The 20,456-nt window shown below is 31.0% G+C and overlaps 1 protein-coding gene and 1 non-coding gene across 14 annotated transcripts in view; both read left to right on the top strand.

Moving 5' to 3' along the window:
* The window catches only part of SENP6 (SUMO specific peptidase 6), a 96,214-nt gene that overhangs the window by 33,918 nt on the left and 41,840 nt on the right, over positions 1 to 20,456 (top strand). For 10 of the 13 annotated variants that reach the window (XM_039853131.1, XM_039853136.1, XM_039853134.1 and 7 more), the window contains 5 exons: positions 3,138 to 3,280; positions 4,251 to 4,355; positions 8,745 to 8,765; positions 18,269 to 18,339; positions 18,785 to 18,927. In XM_039853131.1, the coding sequence (XP_039709065.1) occupies positions 3,138 to 3,280; positions 4,251 to 4,355; positions 8,745 to 8,765; positions 18,269 to 18,339; positions 18,785 to 18,927 (483 nt within the window). The remainder of the gene's footprint in view (positions 1 to 3,137; positions 3,281 to 4,250; positions 4,356 to 8,744; positions 8,766 to 18,268; positions 18,340 to 18,784; positions 18,928 to 20,456) is intronic. The other 3 variants (XM_039853133.1, XM_039853135.1, XM_039853138.1) reach the window with 1 other exon arrangement.
* Positions 14,561 to 14,666, top strand: LOC120595281 (U6 spliceosomal RNA). The gene has a single exon (XR_005650780.1). It is a non-coding gene; the product is annotated as a U6 spliceosomal RNA (small nuclear RNA).

Here is a 20,456-nt window from a genome sequence, read left to right as displayed (position 1 = left end):
AAGTTAGGTGCCTCTAATTTGGGTGAGATAATTTTAACTTTTTACATTTATGTTAAGGAACTTTTAGTACAGTTCCTTTGATTTTTAAGATGGTCTGTATTCTAATGATTTTGAGTCTTTTTAGGAATAACATTGTTTTTGCTTTCTGTTAAAAATCAATGTTTGTATTTCTAGAAACTATAAAAATTCCTTCTGCAGTGTAATACGGGAAAGAATAGGCTTTGGAGACAATCAGTTTGGAGAAGTTACAATGCCTTTTTAAGCTTAATAATCTTTATAACATAAGGATAGAGTTTCAATAAAGTTTAAATTACTTGTGATAGAGAGATTTTGTTGAGAAAAAATAACTGAAGTGGGAAATTTGAGCATATTAATCCTGTCCGTCATTCAGCAGTGTCAAGTAATTGACCTAATGTTTCAGGTGCAATTGCTGAAGAACTACTGAAATGTATAAAATATAGCGATTAAATATAAGATATTAAATATGAGATATTGAATATGAAGTAATTAGCATAATGCCTACGCATAGTAAACCCTCAAAAAATACTGTCTGTAATTGCAGAATTACATGGTCAAGCTCTAATGGAAACTTTTTGCTTCCAAGATTCTTAACATGTGTATCAAAATCACCTAGAGCTATGGCTCTCCAACAGTGTGATGAGAATAACCTGGAAGGCTTGATAAATAGATTGCTGAACCCAACTCCCAGAGGTTCTGATTTAGGTCTGGAGTGGGGCCTGAAATTTGCATTTTAAAGTATTCCTAAGTAATATTGATGCTGCTCATTTAGTGACCACACTTTAAGAACCATTGACTTAGAACATTTTTTAAAAATGACATGGGAATAGGCCTAGATCACAATAATTGGATAGGCCTAATTTTTCTTGGCCAAACGCAGTTTAATGACCAGTTGTTTATGATAAAATTTATGGGCTTTCTAATTGAAGATATTTGTGTTTCTAATTAAGTGAGATCTAATAGTTATTGAATTCCTATAGACCCATTCCAGGGCTAGACATTTTGTGTTATTTCTTTGTTCATTTTTGAAATAACTAGTAAAGTGTCGTGGCTAGAAAGAGACCACAGGTCTTTTTGATTTCCAAATCATTATTTTTCAACAGTAACAGTTTTCTGTGGGATAAAAAAAAAAAAGAGTTAACAAATACGGAATTGGTTGTATTCTCCTAATGGAAGTGAGAGAGTATAATAACCCCATTATTTTTTGTCCCCTGTAGTTCTATTCCCATTATCAGTGGTTTCTCTTGGTTTTGATTACATTGTCTTATTTAAGAGCTTGCTTATGAATGGTAGGCATTGCATGTGAAAAATCCGAGGTAATTTGAGGCTAAGGATAATATTATTTCTCTACAAGGGATGTACATTTACTTCTGGCTAGTAATTAGGAACATTAGCAATCTTGGATCACCTTAATCCAGTGGTTCTCCGAATGTCTCCTGGTTAGCAGTATCAGCATTACCTGGGGACTTGTTAAAAAATGCAAGTTCTGAGGCTGACCCCAGACCTACTGAATCAGAATAAACTGTAAGGATCGAACACTGCAGTTTGTTTTAATAAAGCATCCAGGTAATTCTGATTTACTCTAAAATTTGAACCAGGTAATTCCGATTTACTTTTTTAATATTTTTTTTTTCATCTATAGTTGGCATACAATAATATCTGATTTACTCTTGAACTGGAGGTTTAGATGATTGGAAGCTGGATTTCAACCTGTGAGAGGACTGTTAGCATTCTAATGCACTCTAATTAATATGCCATAATCCTAATCTGAATTTTGAGGTGTTTACAGGTCCCTTTGTACTTTGTAGACCTTGAACTACACTTTTTGTCTCCTTAGCTCTCTGATTCTGTTGGAAGTTGAGCATAGCTTCTCAGCCTCTCAGCTGCATCTTCTGGAATCAAAAGGTGCCTCAGGGAAAAATACAAATCTGGGTTCAGATTTCTGAGTTTTCTTGTCCCTGATCTTAGTTCTTAATTCTTCACTGCCTTGGTAGCCCTCAGAGGCCTGAAACAGATTTTTTTTTTTTTTTTAATTTGTAGTTTTTCCAGCTTTTCTAGTTGTTTGCAGAAAGTAGAGGGAAGATTGATCTGCATTACCTGATATGCCATTACCAGAAGTGAAGGAGTCTATAAAGTAAAAGATTAGGAAGTAAAGAAACATCTCAAGGAAGAGAAAGTGATAAGCAGTATGTCAAAAATAAGTCTTTTTGGAATTTTGTAATGCAGATATGCCTAAAAACAAGAATGGTACTTGCACCGTGAACTCTCCTCAGGCCTTTTTGTGGGAGATTTTTTTTGGAGGGAACTGTTAGATTTCTATAAAGACAGTTGGGGGTGGAGGGGAGGCAAGTCGCTATCTTCTTATGACTATATTTTCTTATAAAAGTAAAAAAAAAATATTAGACTGTTGTTTCAAAAATAAAATTAAAGTATATAAGAATGATTTTTAACATCTTGTTTTGGGTAAATTATCACTAAGATCTGAGGACCTTTGTCTTGAGTCCAAAAGCAACTTTTAAATGTCTCGTGCAATGGATGTAATAAAATAGTTTTCTTGGTTGAGAAGAGCTTCTCAAGGAATGGGCCATCCAATTGTCATACTGTGATCTACCTAAAGTGATTGTTATTGATGTGTTCTTATTATTTGCAACTTCAAAAGTATGAAGACATCTCAGTTTCTGCGTTTATATAGAAACTTCGATATTAAGGCCAAGTCCTTGTATTAGTTGAAATGACAACTTATTGCCATATATGGCTGTACTACCCTATAGATAGCAGTAAGGCCTGTTAAGCAGGGGAAATGTTTATTTTTTACTCTTGGGAAAGAGTTCTCCCAAGATCCTCTACCTTCATCTCTTCTGTTTTTCTCTTTAATTTTCTCAGATATCTTCGGAAATATTTAAATGAAAAGAAAATAATATAAATACCCATATCCTATATATTCGTGTTGTCCTTAGCGGGGTGGGGGAAAGTATCGTAGTTGAATTACTCTTAGATCCATGCCACTGCCATTCCTCTTCCTCATCCCTAATATCTAGTACATTTTTACTACCTTTTTAATTGGTTTTCAAATAGTTGGTATTTATTCACTCTCAACATTTATGGATTTTTTTTTACAGTTAAATCGTCAATCTGAAATTGTTGCTACTAGTTCTGGTGATCCCTGGAAGACATGTGCAAGACAAAACAAGACTGAAAGTTTAAAACCTTTGAAAGGCAACCCAATTGGGCTTAACATGCTGAGCAACAGTAAGAAATTGAGGTATCGGCACTACACACATTCCTACAAAAAAGATAAAGAGTTTGACACTAAAACTAACTACCTTTGTGGCCAGGTGACCCAAGCTATAAAGTAAGGCCAACAGGTAGAGTGGTCCCAGTGCGAAGATTCATTGCTTTGAATCTTGGGAATAGGGGTGATTTCAGTGATTTTATGGTTCCAAATACAAGTATTGTAAGAAAAATTTTAGTAGAGTAGGATTTTGTAAAATGAGCTTGCTTTCATATGATTAATAAAATCTTAGTCGTTATATTAGAAGTAGAAGGCATGGTAGGGGGCATGGTCATGTCTCCTTTAGGAGATTCTTATCAGGATTATCTCAATAAAGGACTTTAAAGATTTCTTAGTTTTCTTTTCCTTTCCTAATGGTTGTCATAGTGAACCACTGTTACTGATCTGATTGAGCTGTTAACATCTCCTGGAAGTAGGGTTGAAAATCACCATTTAATTTTTACTTTGTCATTTTATAGTCAAACTGTTGAGGTACATCAAAGCTAAGTAACTTTCAAGCTAGTGGCAGAATCAGAAGTAGAATTTAGAACTCATTTTTTTTTTACACTTATTTTTATTTTGGCATATAAGGAAACTTAGTAATACTCATAGTTTAAAAGCTTTTTTATAAAAGTTCCTAAATAGAGAATAGGGAGAGAAAATATATCTGAATTAATTTACTAGAAATCTCTTGATACAAAATATTCATTAAGGATTCCTAATTTCTAGTGTTCTTCTACTCTTTATCTTCTTTCATGAATTGGATTGGAAACATTTAGAAGCAAATTCAGAAAGTGGGAAACTCCTAATAGACAATTTATCATGGATGATGGCTTTTCTATACATTTTTTTAAGTGGTAAAAATTTTTCATGCATTTGCTCAGATTTTAAAGGATTTATTTTGCATATGTGTATGTAACTTTCTCCTGTTCGCATTATTCTTTGTTTCTTGAATCTGCAGTGGAAATACACAAAATACATCACTATGTTCTGGAAGTGTAGTTCATCGTAGTCATATTCAACATTCTGATACACAGATGTCATTAGTAAAAACAGCAGCCCAAAGGTAAGGATTCCAATAGATTTTTTCACTGTTTCTTCTAAAGCTTTTTTTTTTTTTTTAACTTTGTGGAATTTTACTTGTTTCCATTGTCTATAAAGATATATTCACGTCTCTGAAATAATTCATGTCCTAGAATTTTATTTTATATCTGCTTTTGACTAAATCACATTCTATAAATAAAGATGTTTTAAATAAAAGCCATTCTATTGCATTATATTGCAGTTAAGTTAGCCTAATTTTTCCACACTGCACTTAAAACATTTGACAGAAAAATCTTTAGCTGGTAGTTTAGTTCCGATGAGTAAAACTGTAGTTACTACATTACTTTCTTTATAAGGTTTATAGGATTTTATAGTATCAAAATAAATCACTTTATTAGTTTTAAATGTTTGAGAAAATCTTATTTTAGTACTTGTGAGTAGATTTGGATGTTCTCATTGATTATGAAAGTACTACTTGAACCTTGAAATAATGGGAATAACAATGGGGAAAGCTTTGTGTTTTAAATGCTTTTGAGGTTTTTCATAACCATTTTAAAATGGTTATGAAATTTCAGTTGGATTTCAGTTCTGAGTCAATTTCAGTTGACTAAGAAATTCTTAGACTCCAATAAGTAAATAAATAATCTCTTTATATCTTGCATTATGAATTATTGCATAAATTTTTCTTATAACTAGTAAAATTTAAAGATTTGGTATATATGCTAGATGCTGTTCTTTATTATTTAAAAAATCTCCCTTTAGACTGCTACTCATTCAGAAAATGTCTCTCAGAAACCCTTGCTATGTTTATTATTTACATAGATTTGCTATAACATAGATTTTCAACCTAAAACCCTTAAATCTTTCTCATACGTTAGGATAGTAAGAAAACTTTTTTTTTTGCTTAAATATATTTTTATCATAGTTTTCACATAAAATTTTTGAGAAATCCAACTAAAGAGAAAGATAAATTACATCACATGCCAAAAATTATCTTGCTGTACTCTAAAGAACACAAATTAAGCTCTCTGACCTACATATGACACAAAAATGAGAATAAATAATAAAAGGAGAGTAATTAGGGGGATGAAAGAAGGGATAGCATAGTTTCTCAAATACTGACACATTGATAGACTCTCACCAATAAAGATCTGTCATGTTAATATTCTGAAAATGTGGTCTGAGTTGAAATACTAATTTAAAATCAAGTGATATATCTACAACCAAAATTGTTATTGTTTTTGAAGTTATCTATTAGTTTGGAATCGTCTGCATTGTGATCTATTCTTCCCATCCCTCCTTTCCTTATTGGTAATGTTAAAAAACTGATTTCAGTCTGGATATTGGTTTGTTTTGTTTTATTATACGTGTCAGCATTCATTATACCTTGCGTGTGTATTTTTGCATCTACGTAAAAGATTAGATCCTGTTAATAGGAACTGGTATTTACTCGTAAAATATTGTTTTTAAAAAATAAAACCTGAATTAATTTGTATTTAAAGAAAAAATCGTGAGTTAAAATACTTGACAAGAACAACTAAGATCGATAGGGAGTTATGTCAGCAGGACAGAATCTACTTATGTTTATCTCTTATTTACAGAATAAACATTTCTTATTCTGACTGCAACATGTCATTAAAAAGATTTTGAAATTCAAAGGCAAGTTATAGAGAGTTTTTCCAGTTTTCTTCCTTCAGAAACATTTGAGTGATTTCATGCTACATACTAGGCATAGATGAGGTACAGAATAGTCAAAGATGAATATGACAAAGTCCCTGCCTTGAAGCTCAAGTTTGATTAGGGTAGAGGTGAGGAAGACAAGTAAACATGATTCCTTGGTAAGTGCAGTAGTAGAGATGTACAAAGTATGTGTAGTGCAATTTACAGAGAAGAAAGCAGTAAAGCATTCACAATGGAAATATTAAGTAGCTTTTATAGTGTACTAGCTAGAAGAGAACACTGCATGCAGCAGAAACCACATCTTCAAAGTCATGAAGAAAGCCTTCACCTGAGGTGGTTGCTACAGCACTTTTGTTTTAATTAGTGTAATGTTGGCACAATTGTCAGGCCTCAGATGAGGGTGAGCACACTGGCTTTATAGCGTCTCTTAATTTTTCTTATTTTTCTCAACTCTTAATTTGAAATGAAACAAAATACCATCAGTTGGTAATTCGCATACAGACAGTCTAATCTTGGGATGAATGATATAACTTGTCTCTTAAGTAAATCAGACCTGCATTTTTAATTTACAGTTCTCTAGTAAGATATGGGAACACCTGTGTTATATCTTTTTAATGTGAAATGATTGAGTGAAGATTGTTAAAAGATCAGATTAGCTACTATTTGGAGAATATTATGGTTCCAGTCTATTTTCTTAATGCTGTTCCAAATGTTAATTCATATTTAAAAGATAGGTTGTTTATACACTGATAGTGATAGAAAAGGGGAGTATTGATATGGCAAAAAGAAACACGGAAATTTAAAAAAGTATGTAACTCTATACCATCTTCACCCCTAACTTTAATTGGACTTCACCCCTAACATTTACTGGTTTATGTTTGATTTAAATTTTCACTTTTTTTTGTTTTTGTTTTTTATTAAGGATAGGTGAAAAGGTTTGTAGGGCTCATAGGGGAAAATGAATGTCTGCAAAAGGATACATAAACAGTAAATGGGAAAATGGGCTCCTGGAATAAGCAAAATTTAATTATTAATGAAAAGCACTACTTTGAAAGAATTTTTGAAGTCCTAAGTCAGGTCATGGTTACCAGAATCAATCAATTTGTCTTCTTTCCTTTCTTCTTCTTCTTCTTCTTTTTTTTTTTTTTTAATATTTAGAAAGCACTAGTATACCACTAGTTCAAGAATGAAATAGTCCAACAAGAATGTAAGTTGACATTTTTACAAAGCCCTACATTACTAATTATGGCTTCCCTCCCTATTTTTTAAAAGCTTTTAAAAAAAAATATGTAAGCAACTCTAGGGCAGGACTTGATAATAAATACATATTGAGGAATCTTGTAAAAGTGTCACGAATTATAAATTAGGTATCATGTCATAATGTATTTTTCAAGAGTAAGAGAAATGAGCATGGGTACACACACTCACACACTCACACTCTCTCACTCTCTCTCTCGCGCACGTGCGCACATGTGTGTTTTTTTTGTTTTCTTCCTAACTCCCTTGGTTTATTGGAAAGAACCAAACCTGTTTCTACTTCTTTCTTTTACTCTATACAGGTGAGTTCAACAAACGAAACAAAAATAAGAGAGTTCTAAACTCTTCTCACTTCTTGGGCACAAGAGTATAGAGTTGGAAATGGCTAGTTAGGTGTTAATACCTAACTTTTGGTTTTCATTTTACTTTCCCTGCTAGAAATAAATAAATAAATATTTCCTGTTAGAAATAAAGAAATAAATGTTTAAGCTTCCGTGCTTATAATTTGTTTCACTTACTTTAATGGGCATAAGTAATATTTCCTTATTTTTCTGTCATTTATTCAACATGAACTTATTTTTTACAGATTATCTCATTTTTTAAATAGCAAAAGTGAAATGTGAAATATGGTATCGTGTAGGTTTATAATTCCTTTCAAAATATGTGTTTCTTTTTGTGTCATTTAGGTAAAACCAAGTTGCCATATTTCTTTTTTTTAATTTGCTAGGATTAAATTGATATTTTACTTGTGTGCTCCACATGATAAGGATACAAAAGTTAATATGGAGTCTCAGGGATTTTGTACACTATGGTTTTCTTAAGAGTTCTGAATATTTAGTTCCTTTTATAATAAAGAGGAATATTTCTAGGATGTAAATCTTGAAGGTGTTTGTAATTTTACTCTTAAGTAGTTGATGTTTTTACATTTTCCATGAACTATGGAGAAGGGTGGACCTTTTATATATTGGACTTTTGATTGGAAACCATGATTTAAAAACCCAGGCCTTTCCTTGTGTCCCAAACCAAATGCTGTATTTAAGGCTTTTGTGCAAAAATTTCCTTACTCACAAGCAAATAATCACATCTAATAACAGGATTAGAACCACTAAAAATTTTTAACTTTCAAGACATTGTATTGTTTCTTGAAGACTGTTTACATAACTACTCTAACTTACATCCTCAAATGTTGCATGGTTAGCTAAAGTTCTTTCAAGAATTTTTCATATACTTGTTTATCCTTCTTTTCTTCCTTAAATATGTTTAGATATAAAGTATTTTCTGTTGACAAAAATTGAAAAACAACATATATCTGACAAATTTTAAAACATAGTATATAACATATATATGTAATGTGTTTAAAAACAAGTTAATCGCATTAGAGTTTTGCCTTATTGACTGCAGTTACTAAAACTACAATGATATATCAAAAATGAGGTCGCGCCTCTTACATTTTTTTTCTTTTTTATGTTTTAAGCAGTCTGGACCAAAAGGAAAGGTAAGCTTAATATTGATGAAATTAGAGCATGGCTATAACAGTAAAATATTTATTTATATGCTTTAAAAAATATCCATTAAAACAGTAATTATTTTAATAAAAGGAAACATGTTAATAGCAAAAATATTTGACTTATGTGGGTAGTGTTTCACCATAATTAATATACATTTTTCCATGAGAAGTTATTATATATTTATACTGATGTGCGACTGCTTTCCTGTTAAAAATGAACTATTTTCAAGGCCTTAGTAGTAAATTTGATTTCAGTTCCATCATTAAAATATTTCTTGTTGTGTTTTAGTAATAATACCTTTGTTTTTACATTTTGGTAGAGTGTGAGGGAAATGGAATTAGAATACTTTAAGCCTTGAGTTAAAACTATTAACATCAAATGTATTCCTATTCTGACCCAAAAATTTGTAATAGAATTTCACGATACCTGTTTGTTCCCTTTGTAACAACACTGGAAGCAATTGTCCTTTAGCAGAAATGTCGAATAATGTAAATAACTGGAAACAAGTTTTTAAGAACACATTTCTTTGTATAGTGTAATGGTTGTAATTGTTCTAAAGCAGATGTCCATATCTTCTCTCCTATGTATGTAGAATATTTCGTGCATGTGCATATCTTTTTTCTTGCTTTCCTGAGTATCTCAAAAGCATTTTATGAACCCTTCCCCCGCAAAACAGGTTAACAGCCCTTGTATTAAACAAATACTTTCAGGTAATTGGTGAGGGTCAAAAGAAGGGACATTTTGTAATTTTAATTACATAATTTTAACTCTGATTTTGTTTAAAGGTATAGAGGAGGCAAAGCGGAGAACTTGCGATGTTTTATAATATGCATATATTCCATGAATGCCAAGTTTTCGAAATATAGATTTAAAGATGATCCTGTCAACAAAAGATTTAGGCATATTTTATAATTCTGAAATATTTAACAAATATTACTTGTTTTAAATGAATGGGTTGTGCAGATACCTTACTACCTGTCTTCTGGGAAAGAAAAATTATTTTCCATTGTGTCTGTTTTTCTTTTTGAGTATGTCATTTTTGTCAGATATAAAATGTCATATTATATTTAAAAATTTTTAACTCATAAGTGACTGTATTAAAATATAAGTGACTATATTTTAATAAGATATTTTAAATGAAATTGCTAAAGAATATGCATTAAATAAGTCTTCATACAATCATGTATTGAAACAGACTTTTTTATATAAATTCTTTTCTATATGTTGTACCATAAAATAGATAAAATATAGGTACTATCTATATTATCAGAATAACAAAGATTTACGATTATTTTCTTATTTACAATAGCTTTGGAGGGTTTATACTGAATTTTTTCTCGCTGTTTTGGCTTCTTTTGCATGTTTCTGTAGAGGAAATTTATTCATCGCTACATTCAGCAAGTGTTGCAATGACTCTATGTGCCAGGCACTCTTCTAGGTGCAGACAGAAATCCCTGCCCTCTTGGAGCTTACATTCTTGTTGCAATAGTACTGAAATAGGAGTCAGAGATGTAAAATTAAGCAACCAACCTTACCAGTAGACACATAACAGCATTATCAGTAGACACATAACTTACTCTAAAATGGGGATAATATGTTTGTCCAACTTTAAAGGAGACTTATGAGGAACAAATGATAATTATTTAAAACTGACTTTTACACTGTCAAAGTTGAAATTTCTATAATAGTAATAGTTACTGAAATTCAGTCTTTTGTACTAAGATTAATGACAGGGACTAAATATGGAGCAGCAGCTATTTCTAAAATACCTTGTAGTGTATACACCTGAGTGATTTATTCAGCAGCTTAGTTACTGTTAGGTTGAATTTAGCCCATTAATCCTTTAGATCTTTACCTAAAGTTATTTTTTGTTTAGTTTTGTCAGAGATAAACTGAGAAGAAATTTTGCATCAGTAGATTTTACTTTGTAAATTTTTTTCACATAATCGTTTTCCGTCCTTGTGAACACTAGCCACATTTTTCTGATCTTCAAAGGAGTAATAGAAGTTCCTTAACACAAGGGACTATAAATTTCTGAATTAAATGATTTATTTATAAGAGAATGGCTTATTTAATAAACAAAAGTTAGGTAGTTGTGGAAGACTAATCTTTTCCAGCCTTTTTCTACTTGTATTATGTACTAGGCACAGTGAGGTGTGTTTTAAGTTTCAAACCAAGCTGGAATAAATAATGAATAACAATATTAAGATCCAGAGCTTACAGTCTTAAAAAATTTGCTGTCAGTTTCTTTGTTGTGGGTTACTTTGACAAGTTGAATGATACAAATTCCCTTCTGTCTCATGGATAGATAGATTGTGGATACAGTGTATTTGGTAGCACTAGCAGTCTAGACTATTTAATCTGGTATTAGAACCATTTTTTTCCCCTTCTCTAGATAAAAGATTTGTTGACCTCACATAGTGATTTTTAAATTAAATTTTTAAAATATTTTTTATTATCTGTATTGTAGAGAATTTTCAAACAAAGAGGTACAAGTTGAAAAATACAATAGAAGAATACACATGAAATACTAGTAATGTTTACTTAAAGAGTGTGTTTGAAAAGACAAGTAATATAGATTTTATAATTTTTTTTTAATGCTCTCAAAATAGAAAATTACATTATTAGGCTTTTGATGCATTTCTTTCTAATCCTTATTCTCCTAATAACTTTCTCATATTCCTAACACATTTGAAGTTACAATAAAAATAGAGCTGTGTATTCTGAATTCTAATAAAAATAGAGCTCTATATTCTGTGTATTCTATTTTCCCTTAACAGTATGTCCTAGCATTTTTCTCTGTCATTAAGTTGGCTTCTAAAAATAATTTTTTTAATAATTGCATGATATCTCGTCCTGCATATACATAATTTATTTACCCATTAGCCCATTTCTGATTATTTTTCACTGTCGTATATGACACATTGATGAACAATTTTGTATATAAATTTCTAAATGCACCTCTTAAACCTCTGAGAAAGGATTTTTGGTCTAGGCTTCAAATATTTTTAATGCTCTTGATAAGTACTGCTAAATTGTTTTGCAGATAGGTGATACCAATATATAATACCATTGTAAATTATTGTCCCAAGGTATGTGAAAATAAAATTATATTAAGATGACATTGTCTTCCTTAGGATTAATAACAGTCATCTGAAACCTTAGAAATAGTAAGAGTTGAGCATGATGGTAGTATTAGACCACAAGACTAATAATATTAATAATTTTCTTTTATTTACTTATGATCAAATGGAGTATATATTAGAAAGAACAAAATTTCATTCACAATAGCAACTAAAATTAAATGTCCAGTAATAAAATTAATGATGTGTAACTTTTTTTATAAATGTACTTAAACAACCTAATCTGAGGCATATATTATATTCTTGATTGCTTATTTGATATTAACCTTAAAAAAGGTAAATAAATATAAATTATAATTAACTTTCATAAATAATATGTTACTAATATATTGTGTTATATAACACATGTAGATCCTTAAATTTAATGCAGTTTTAGTCAAAATCTCAGTGACTTTAAAATAAATTTGACCAATTTATTCTAAAGTTTATTTAGAAAAATATTTGAGAAGAGCAAGAGTTATTTAAAAGAAGAATAAGTGGAGAAAGAGAAGAATGATTTGTCTTGCCATGTAATAAAACACACTGTGAAGAAAATAGTGATCGAATGTGAAAACACTAGAAATAGACTAGAAAGTAAGATAATAAAAAGACTAGAGAGTCCAGGTATATTCAAATTCTATCCAACCTGTACAATCGATATAAACATGTTTATAATGCCTTTCAAATGCCTGAGTTATGATATGTGTACATTGGCTGACAAATTAATATTTTGAATTACTGCTTGGTGGCTAGTGGTTCATTTTCGACATTACATTTTTGTACAGCAATGTTTGTACAATCATTTGACCTGAGATATACACTTCTAATTACATTCAGTGTTTTCAAAATACACATTTATTCATTCTAACTATTTATCAGTGTGTGCTATGTTCTAGGCATAAGGCTACAGTGATGAACAAAACAGACAAAATCTCTGTACTCCTTGTAGTTTACATTTATTGGGCAAAGACTAATAATGAACAAGTAAAACCTAAAAACAAATTCTGTGTAAAGAAGTGTAATTGATGATGTGATAGAAAGTGACAGTGTGGATTGCAAGATCAGAGAAACTCCTTACTATGAAGCTAACATTTAACCAAGGACTGAATGAAGAGTCAATCATGCCATGATCATAGAGATGGCTTTTCCAGATAAGGAAGAGGTGATGCTAAGATATTAATGTAGGAATGAATTCGACATGTTCAAAGAATAGAAAGAAGGGCCACTACATCTGGAACTTGAAGAGCAAAGGGGGACAATGTTTTGAGGTGGGTTTGGTTAGGTCAACTAGGATCCAGATCATAAAAGGGTTTGTAAGATGATCTGAAGAGATTGAATTTTATATTGATAGACTCACTAGAAGCCTTCTGGGCATTTTAGGTAGAGAAGTGTTACTACCTGATAAATCTTTGAGTTTTTTTTTTTTAAGTGATTTTTTTTGTATATGATTTATAATTTGGTACAGTTAAACTAAGTCAGTGACATTCAGTTAAGGCTAAGCATGTCCTACCATCCAAATAGAGATGTTTTGTAAAGGAAAATAAATAGTCTATGACCAAGTATTCAAAACTATCCCACCAAAATGGAGGAGTTGAGGAGGTGGAAAGGCAGCAGTAAAAGAAGTCTTAAGGCCTTTTTTGGGGAGGTAATTTAGGAGGGGGAGGGTGGGAAAGTAAATGGATTTTAAAGATCTCACCTTATTGGGATGCAGTAAAACATCTTGCTTGAGGAAATAGTTGGAATCTTGATAACATATTAATGAACAGAAATATGCAGTGAGAATAAGAGTCCAGTAAGGGAGGGTAGATGTTCATTTGTTAAGTTAACTTTGGGGGGCGGGAGGAGAGAGAATGAACAGCAGTTGTACAAACCAGTAAAAATAGTGGAAAAGCAGGAACAATAAAATAATAAACATACGAATATAAAGTTAACAACCCATGAAGTAAGATGAAAAGAAAACATAAAGTCTGTTAGCTGTTGAATAATCGTGATCAGGTTGAATAAATTTAATAAAAGACAAACTAGATTAAATCCAGCTACACTAAGTTTTCTACAAGAATCAGACATAAAATAACAATTTGTAAGTAAAGGGATGTTTACAGTCACAAGAGATGCAAAGAAAGCAAGAGTAGAATTTTACAACAAATGAGATGGAATTAAGAATTAGAATCACTAATAAAATTTAAGATAAAGGAGCACATTTTATAATGAGCACAGTCTATAAATAACAGTGTCGCAACTAAATGTTATATAACAATATACTCCCCTAAAATAAAATATGCAAGAAGTTCTTGGTTAGAGTACAACTGTGGGAGAGTTTAATACATGTATTTGAAAATTAGACTGATTTATAAGTTTAATAAGAGCTTGGAATAATGGATTTTAACTGTAAAACGAATACATTGATTTATTTTATAGAAATTTATGTCTTTTGAGATCAGAGCAATAGATTAATAAAAAGATCTGTCATTAAAACCAAGTCCCCCCCACAAGAAAAAAAGCACCAGTGCCCTGATCCTGTTTTCTAATTCTACTCTATAATAAAAGGAACATGGAGAAATGGCTGATTCTAGGAATAGGATAAGGGAAAACAAAAAATGAGTGTGGAGCATCTTACAGTGTCAGAAAACCAAGCAAGTACTCAAAAAACAAAAGGCCATTTGCTTCAACAGCATATATACAAAAATTGGAAAAATACAGAGATTTTCATAGCCCCTGTACAAGGGTGACATTCAGCTTAAGATTAGCAAAGCATTCAATAGTTTTCTAAATGTTATGTATATTTTTCCCAGAATACACAAAAACAAAAGAATGAGGTCACATCAAAGATATACAGGAGCCAAATGAAAGCTCCCAAGGGCCAAAACTGAAACAGTGGGATTATAGCCTAAAGTATAAAATATACCCATGAGTGATACGGATATAAATGATTGAATAAATTTACTTATTGAATTAGCCTAAGAATTTACAAGCTGCAATAACATGAATTGGGGGAAATGGACAGCTGTTTATTACAGAATTCCAAATAATACGTGTAGATACTCCCTTCTTCAGGAATTGGAGCTTAACTTTCCTCACTCCTTTTGTGGGCTGGACTGACTGACTTGCTTCCAAATAGAGTGTAGGAAGGGAAAAATACTAACTTAAGGTTGGAGAAACCTGACACTCAACTTTAGCCAAACAATCCAGGTTAGCGTTGATATCATGTACCCCTTGATATGTGATAAGGGCACTTTTACCTCTAATTCTCTTACCCCAAACCCACAACCTCAGTGTAATTATGAGAAAAACATCAGAGACCTAAATTGAGGCCTAGTCTACAAAATAACTGATCAGTTCTTTTCCAAAGCGGTCAAGGTCATGAAAAACAACATAAAACTGAGAAACAAAGAAGAAACTAAGGAACTAGGATGACTAAATGCAGTGAGTCCTGGGTTGGATTCTGGAACAAAAAAATTAGTGGAATAGCTAGTGAAATTTGATTAAAGTCTGGAGTTTAGTTTATTGTATACCAATGTTGATTTCTTTTTTGACATGTGTGACGGTAATGAAGGTGTTAACATTAGGAAGAACTGAGTAAGATATAAGGAAGTTCTGAATTCTTCAGCTTTTCTGCAAATCTAAAATTATTCCAAAATAAGTTTATTTTAAACATTTTCAGGGCAGAGGCATTTCTAACCTTTAATGAGCAGAGCATTCTGATGTTATTTAAACAATACTACAAAGAAGAAATAAAAAGTCTCCCACTTCATTTTATACAGCCTGTAAATGTTGAGTCCATGAAGTGAGGTTTTCTTTAAAACTATTACAACAAAACATAAACCCCCTCAGAAGCCCAAAAAACCTCCCAGCTTGTATATAATAAATAGATGATAGCGAAGCTTCTCGGCCTCTGCTTGGTTTGAGGTGGGAAAGAAATATCCATTGAGAAATTAAATCCTAGGCTTGAGCTTTATACCAGTTTGGAGTTTGAAATTTTAGTATCTGTAGAGTAATGAAACACAGAAACCAAGAAATTAACATAAAATTTGATTTTTGATCACCTAGCAAAAATTTTTTTAAAGCTAAATTTTAAAAAAACGATAGTTTACCACTAGAAAGTCTTTTTAATTCTTTTATCAAGCTAATACTTTTATCCTGAAATTCTTATATTTTTGTGTTAAACTTAAAATATGCTTTTATTTACTTAATTTATTCATTATAATAAATTTTTTAAAGCGGAACTTAAATTGCCCTGTTTGTATAGAGAAACATGTAGCAAATATCAGATTTGGAGTTGCCATAAGTCTGGCAGATATACATAATAGTTTATTAATTTTACAATACAATGCATGGTAAGGTCATGGGTGTTATTATATTCAGTGGGTTGATTGTTCCTCATTAGCAATACAGGGCTCGGTGCACTGGGTCAAATTGCAAAGAACACAGTGTGTTAATGTAGCATTTTCTTCAATCCTTGCACATCTATGACTTGTCTCAGATGATTTATATCAGTTACTACTGAATAAGTCTGTGATTATAGGATTCCCCAGAATACCTGTATTTCCAGGTTTTCGGCCACTCTAACTTCAACTAATTGTTTTCCTTGTTGATAACCCTTAGTATTTAAGAATATCTACTCTTTGAGTTGTCCATTGTTTTAAAAAATATATAATATGCAATTTTTGGAGTTTACCATAATAGTACTATCATACTTTGCTTCAGAATTACTGTCTCTGTTGCATTTTATAGTTGGTATCTTTATTTTCCCAAAGTGGAGTTAAAATTTAGAGATTAAAGAATCAATTATGTGATTTAAAGATAAGACCATGTATTCCATACACTTTAGTGTGAAAGTATATGGAATATAAAAAGTATATTTTAAGCTAAATATAGTGTAGTTAGGAGCTGATAACCTTTTTTATAGCACTAGGACTACTATCTCTAAGGCATATTCTCATCTTCACAGCTCGTATCCTCACGAATATTAAAATTTTGGCAGGGTGGAAATTGCCCAATTGTATCGTGCTGCTTAATAATGATGAAAACACCATTACTTACCAATATTAATACAGTTTGCCAGGCTTCAGATTATGGCATTGCTCTTTAATAATTGTGTGACCATGGGCAAATTAATTAACCTCATTGTGCCTCAGTTTCCTCATCTATAAAGTACTAATAATATTATATGCTTTATAATGTTATTGTGAAGATTAAAGTAATTAATAGATACAAAGCATTTAGAACAGTACCTGGCACATGATGCTCGCTATTTGCTAACTGCTATTACAAATATACTACTATCATTACTCTTATTACACTTGTGCTGTTTTTATATTTTGTTTTCAATGTAGGTGTTTTGACTTTTACAAGAGGATATTAAACTTTACAGGAAAATTCCTTTAGGGTTTTTGTTAAATGGGTTAATCAGTGATAGGCATTGATCACTAGTGTGAATGGATTTACAAATAATAGAATAACCTCTTATTTTTAATCTCTGGTTAAATAAAATGGGAATATTTTTAGAAGCATTTCTTTAGGGTGGGAAATTAGCTATTGTAGTTCCCTGGTCTATTGCATTTTCACATCTCTTTGAATGCTTTTTCCCCACATTTAGCTATAGTATTTTTGCTTTTCCCAAAAGTTAGTGTATATTTGGACGTACATGGTATTTTAGGATCCTTATTTACTAAGGATTATGTTCAAAATCCTGAAAATCAATTGTGTATGTAGTCCAATAATGTAATTAAATATATTGAAAAAGGATAATTATATTCCCATAATGTTCTAAATACTTGCTCTGTGATTGCTGATTTTGTATATAACATCTTTTATACTGATTTTGAAATTGTCCTGAAGGCCAGTATCTTATTCACAATATATTCATTTATTTATCAATTTGTTTTTAAACAACTAAAAACATTTACAATAGAATTGGGCAAATTGAGCATTATTAAGCTGAGATTTTTTTAATGCAAAAAATAGGTGACAACGAAGTGTTACAAGTTTTTTTAATGTGTTTTTTATAAACTGATTATGAAGGCAGTTCCAAAATAAAAATTCTAAAGTTTTGTGCATTTGGAGAGTAATATATAACTTTCCAAAGTGAGTACTTTGAAAGGATAGTAATTTGGCTTCATTTATTAAATATTTATTTGAAAGTCTGCCCTCTATGGACTTTGATAGATTGACAGTCTAAATAAAATATAGTCACTGACCTTATATATTTGTGTAATATGCCTTTATTATTTTATAGTTATCAGTTTTTATGTGACAAAGAAGCTGTACTTTGCTTTTACTAAAGGTATTTTAAGTATTTCCTCATTTTTTTCATTTTGAAAAATATTTTTTTTCTGTTAGAATAAAACTATATAAATTTCCTTTTCTAGGAAAGAGTATCCACCTCATGTCCAAAAATTTGAAAATAACCCTGTAAGGTTAAGTCGGCCCCAAACTGTTGGTAAGTGTGCAGTTTTATTACACTGTAAAGGATTTCAAGTAGTTGTATGAAAAGGAGAAATAGAGATGTGATACTGGCTTTAGAATACATAGAAAACCATTTTTATAACATTTGAGAACTTATTTAATTGTAAATGAAATCACGGAACTGTTTTATATTTAGGTGATTACAGTTTGAAATCTTTTTGGTTATATTAATATATTTGAATTTTTGTTAAATTCAAAATTTAAATATCAGCTGTTGATGGGTTATAGCTTCAAAATTGTTTTGTTGAACTGTTATGTTTCATGTGATTGTCTTGACTTAAAGTTCTAGTTATTGTACATGTTGAAACATTTTCACTAAAGCATAATTTGATAATATAAATTAGTTTTTTTCATAGCAAAGACCATGAGGAATTTATAAAATTTAATTTCAGTACTTTCAGTTTTTTTCTTTCTTTCAGATCGTGTAATGAAGAAAACAGAAGAGCCTGAATCACACTCAGAGTCCGAAATTAAAAGGAAAGTATCACAGAAACGTCACAGTACATATCAGTCTTCTACTTCTCTGTCTCCTGCCTCAAAAAAATGTTTAACTGATTTAGAGGTAGGTAGAGAAATTATTCTTTGTTGTTAATCAGATGGTATTTTTATTAATATTATTTTTAGTACTTATTGAATTCTAGGTGACCTTTTTTCATAGGACTAGACAAGACGTAGAAAAGTGATTTTGGCAAATTTTTCTGCCTTCATTAGATCATTTTTTAACTACCCAAAATCTAGAATATATCTTTTTCTGTAAAGAATCTATCATTGCCTCCTTGCAACATGCTCCCTGTAATTGCTCTCAACCAGAAGTTTTTCAAAATATTTTTAATTTACAGAAAAGTTGAAAAAATAATAGGCTATTCATATATCCTTTTATCACCTTCCTCAGTTTTCCACATTTGCTTTATTGTTCTCCCTCCCTCTGCTGTCCTTCTACCTTCACCCTCTTTATATATGTATGTATGTTTTGCTCTGTACCATTTGTGTATAAATAACAGGATGCTAATTTACAACTTAATATTTTAGTGTGTGTTTCCTTTAAAGAAACAACCAAAAAAGGTCATTCTTCAATATGACCAGAGTATAACTATCAAAATTTAAAAATTAGCATGGATCCAAAATTCCCATATAATCCACAAACTTCATTCAGATTTTACCTAATGTCCTTTATTACAGGATCCTATTTAAGATCATATGTTACACTTAATTGCCATGATTTTTAGTCGTCTTTAGTCTTTCCTGACTTTGATATTTGTGAGGAGTATAGGCTACTTACTTTGTACCTCAAGTTGGGTTTGCCTGATGTTTCTTCATGATTTATACATCTTTCATAAATCCTCAGAAGTGATGCTGTAATCTTACTATTATATCGAGTGGGAGGCATACAATGCTGATTTTCACATTACTGATATTAATTTTTATCTTGGTTAAGAGAAAAATTATAGCATCTGCTGTAAGTTTAATTAATAGGTATTTCTACATTTCTTCATAAGACTTCTGTGAGGTAGAACTTTTCCTTATTTCACATTTAGTTATATATTCCTTTATATCAGTGTAGACACATAAATTCTTATTTTCCTCATAAAGGTTATAACTCTGCAACTATCATTTATTTTGATGCTCAAATTGTTTAAGACTTGACCCATGGAAATATCTCCAGTTTGGCTCCTGGTTGTTTTTTTGACATATTTCTTTCATTCTTTGAGTACTTCTTTGCTTTTTAGTATAATAACCAGATGATCTAGACTTTTTTGCATTTTCTCTGTCTCAGCTCTAGAGGCATGTGTTTCTCCAAGGAGCCATTCATTGTTCCTGTAAGCAGAGGGACTATGTTTGGGAACTAGTTATGCCCATTGCTACTTGGTGTCATGTTTATAGGCCTTCTCAGTGTACAGAGCTAGGAAATATATGTGTATGTATGTGTTAATATTTAAGACATTAAAATCCACGAGTTCACACTGATAATTCTAATTCTAGTTCAGCACCACAGTGTTTATCTTAACCTTTTTCACTTTGCATGTTTGTAACTCCCTTCTCTGATAGTAAGAAATCTGACACTCCCCACTGTATTTACTTATTTCTTCAGTT

Source organism: Pteropus medius, unplaced genomic scaffold (assembly GCF_902729225.1).
Source record: "Pteropus medius unplaced genomic scaffold, Ma_sr-lr_union100, whole genome shotgun sequence".
Taxonomy (NCBI): domain Eukaryota; kingdom Metazoa; phylum Chordata; class Mammalia; order Chiroptera; family Pteropodidae; genus Pteropus; species Pteropus medius.
Note: the sequence above shows the minus strand (reverse complement) of the source record. Positions and strands in the feature narration are given on the sequence as shown.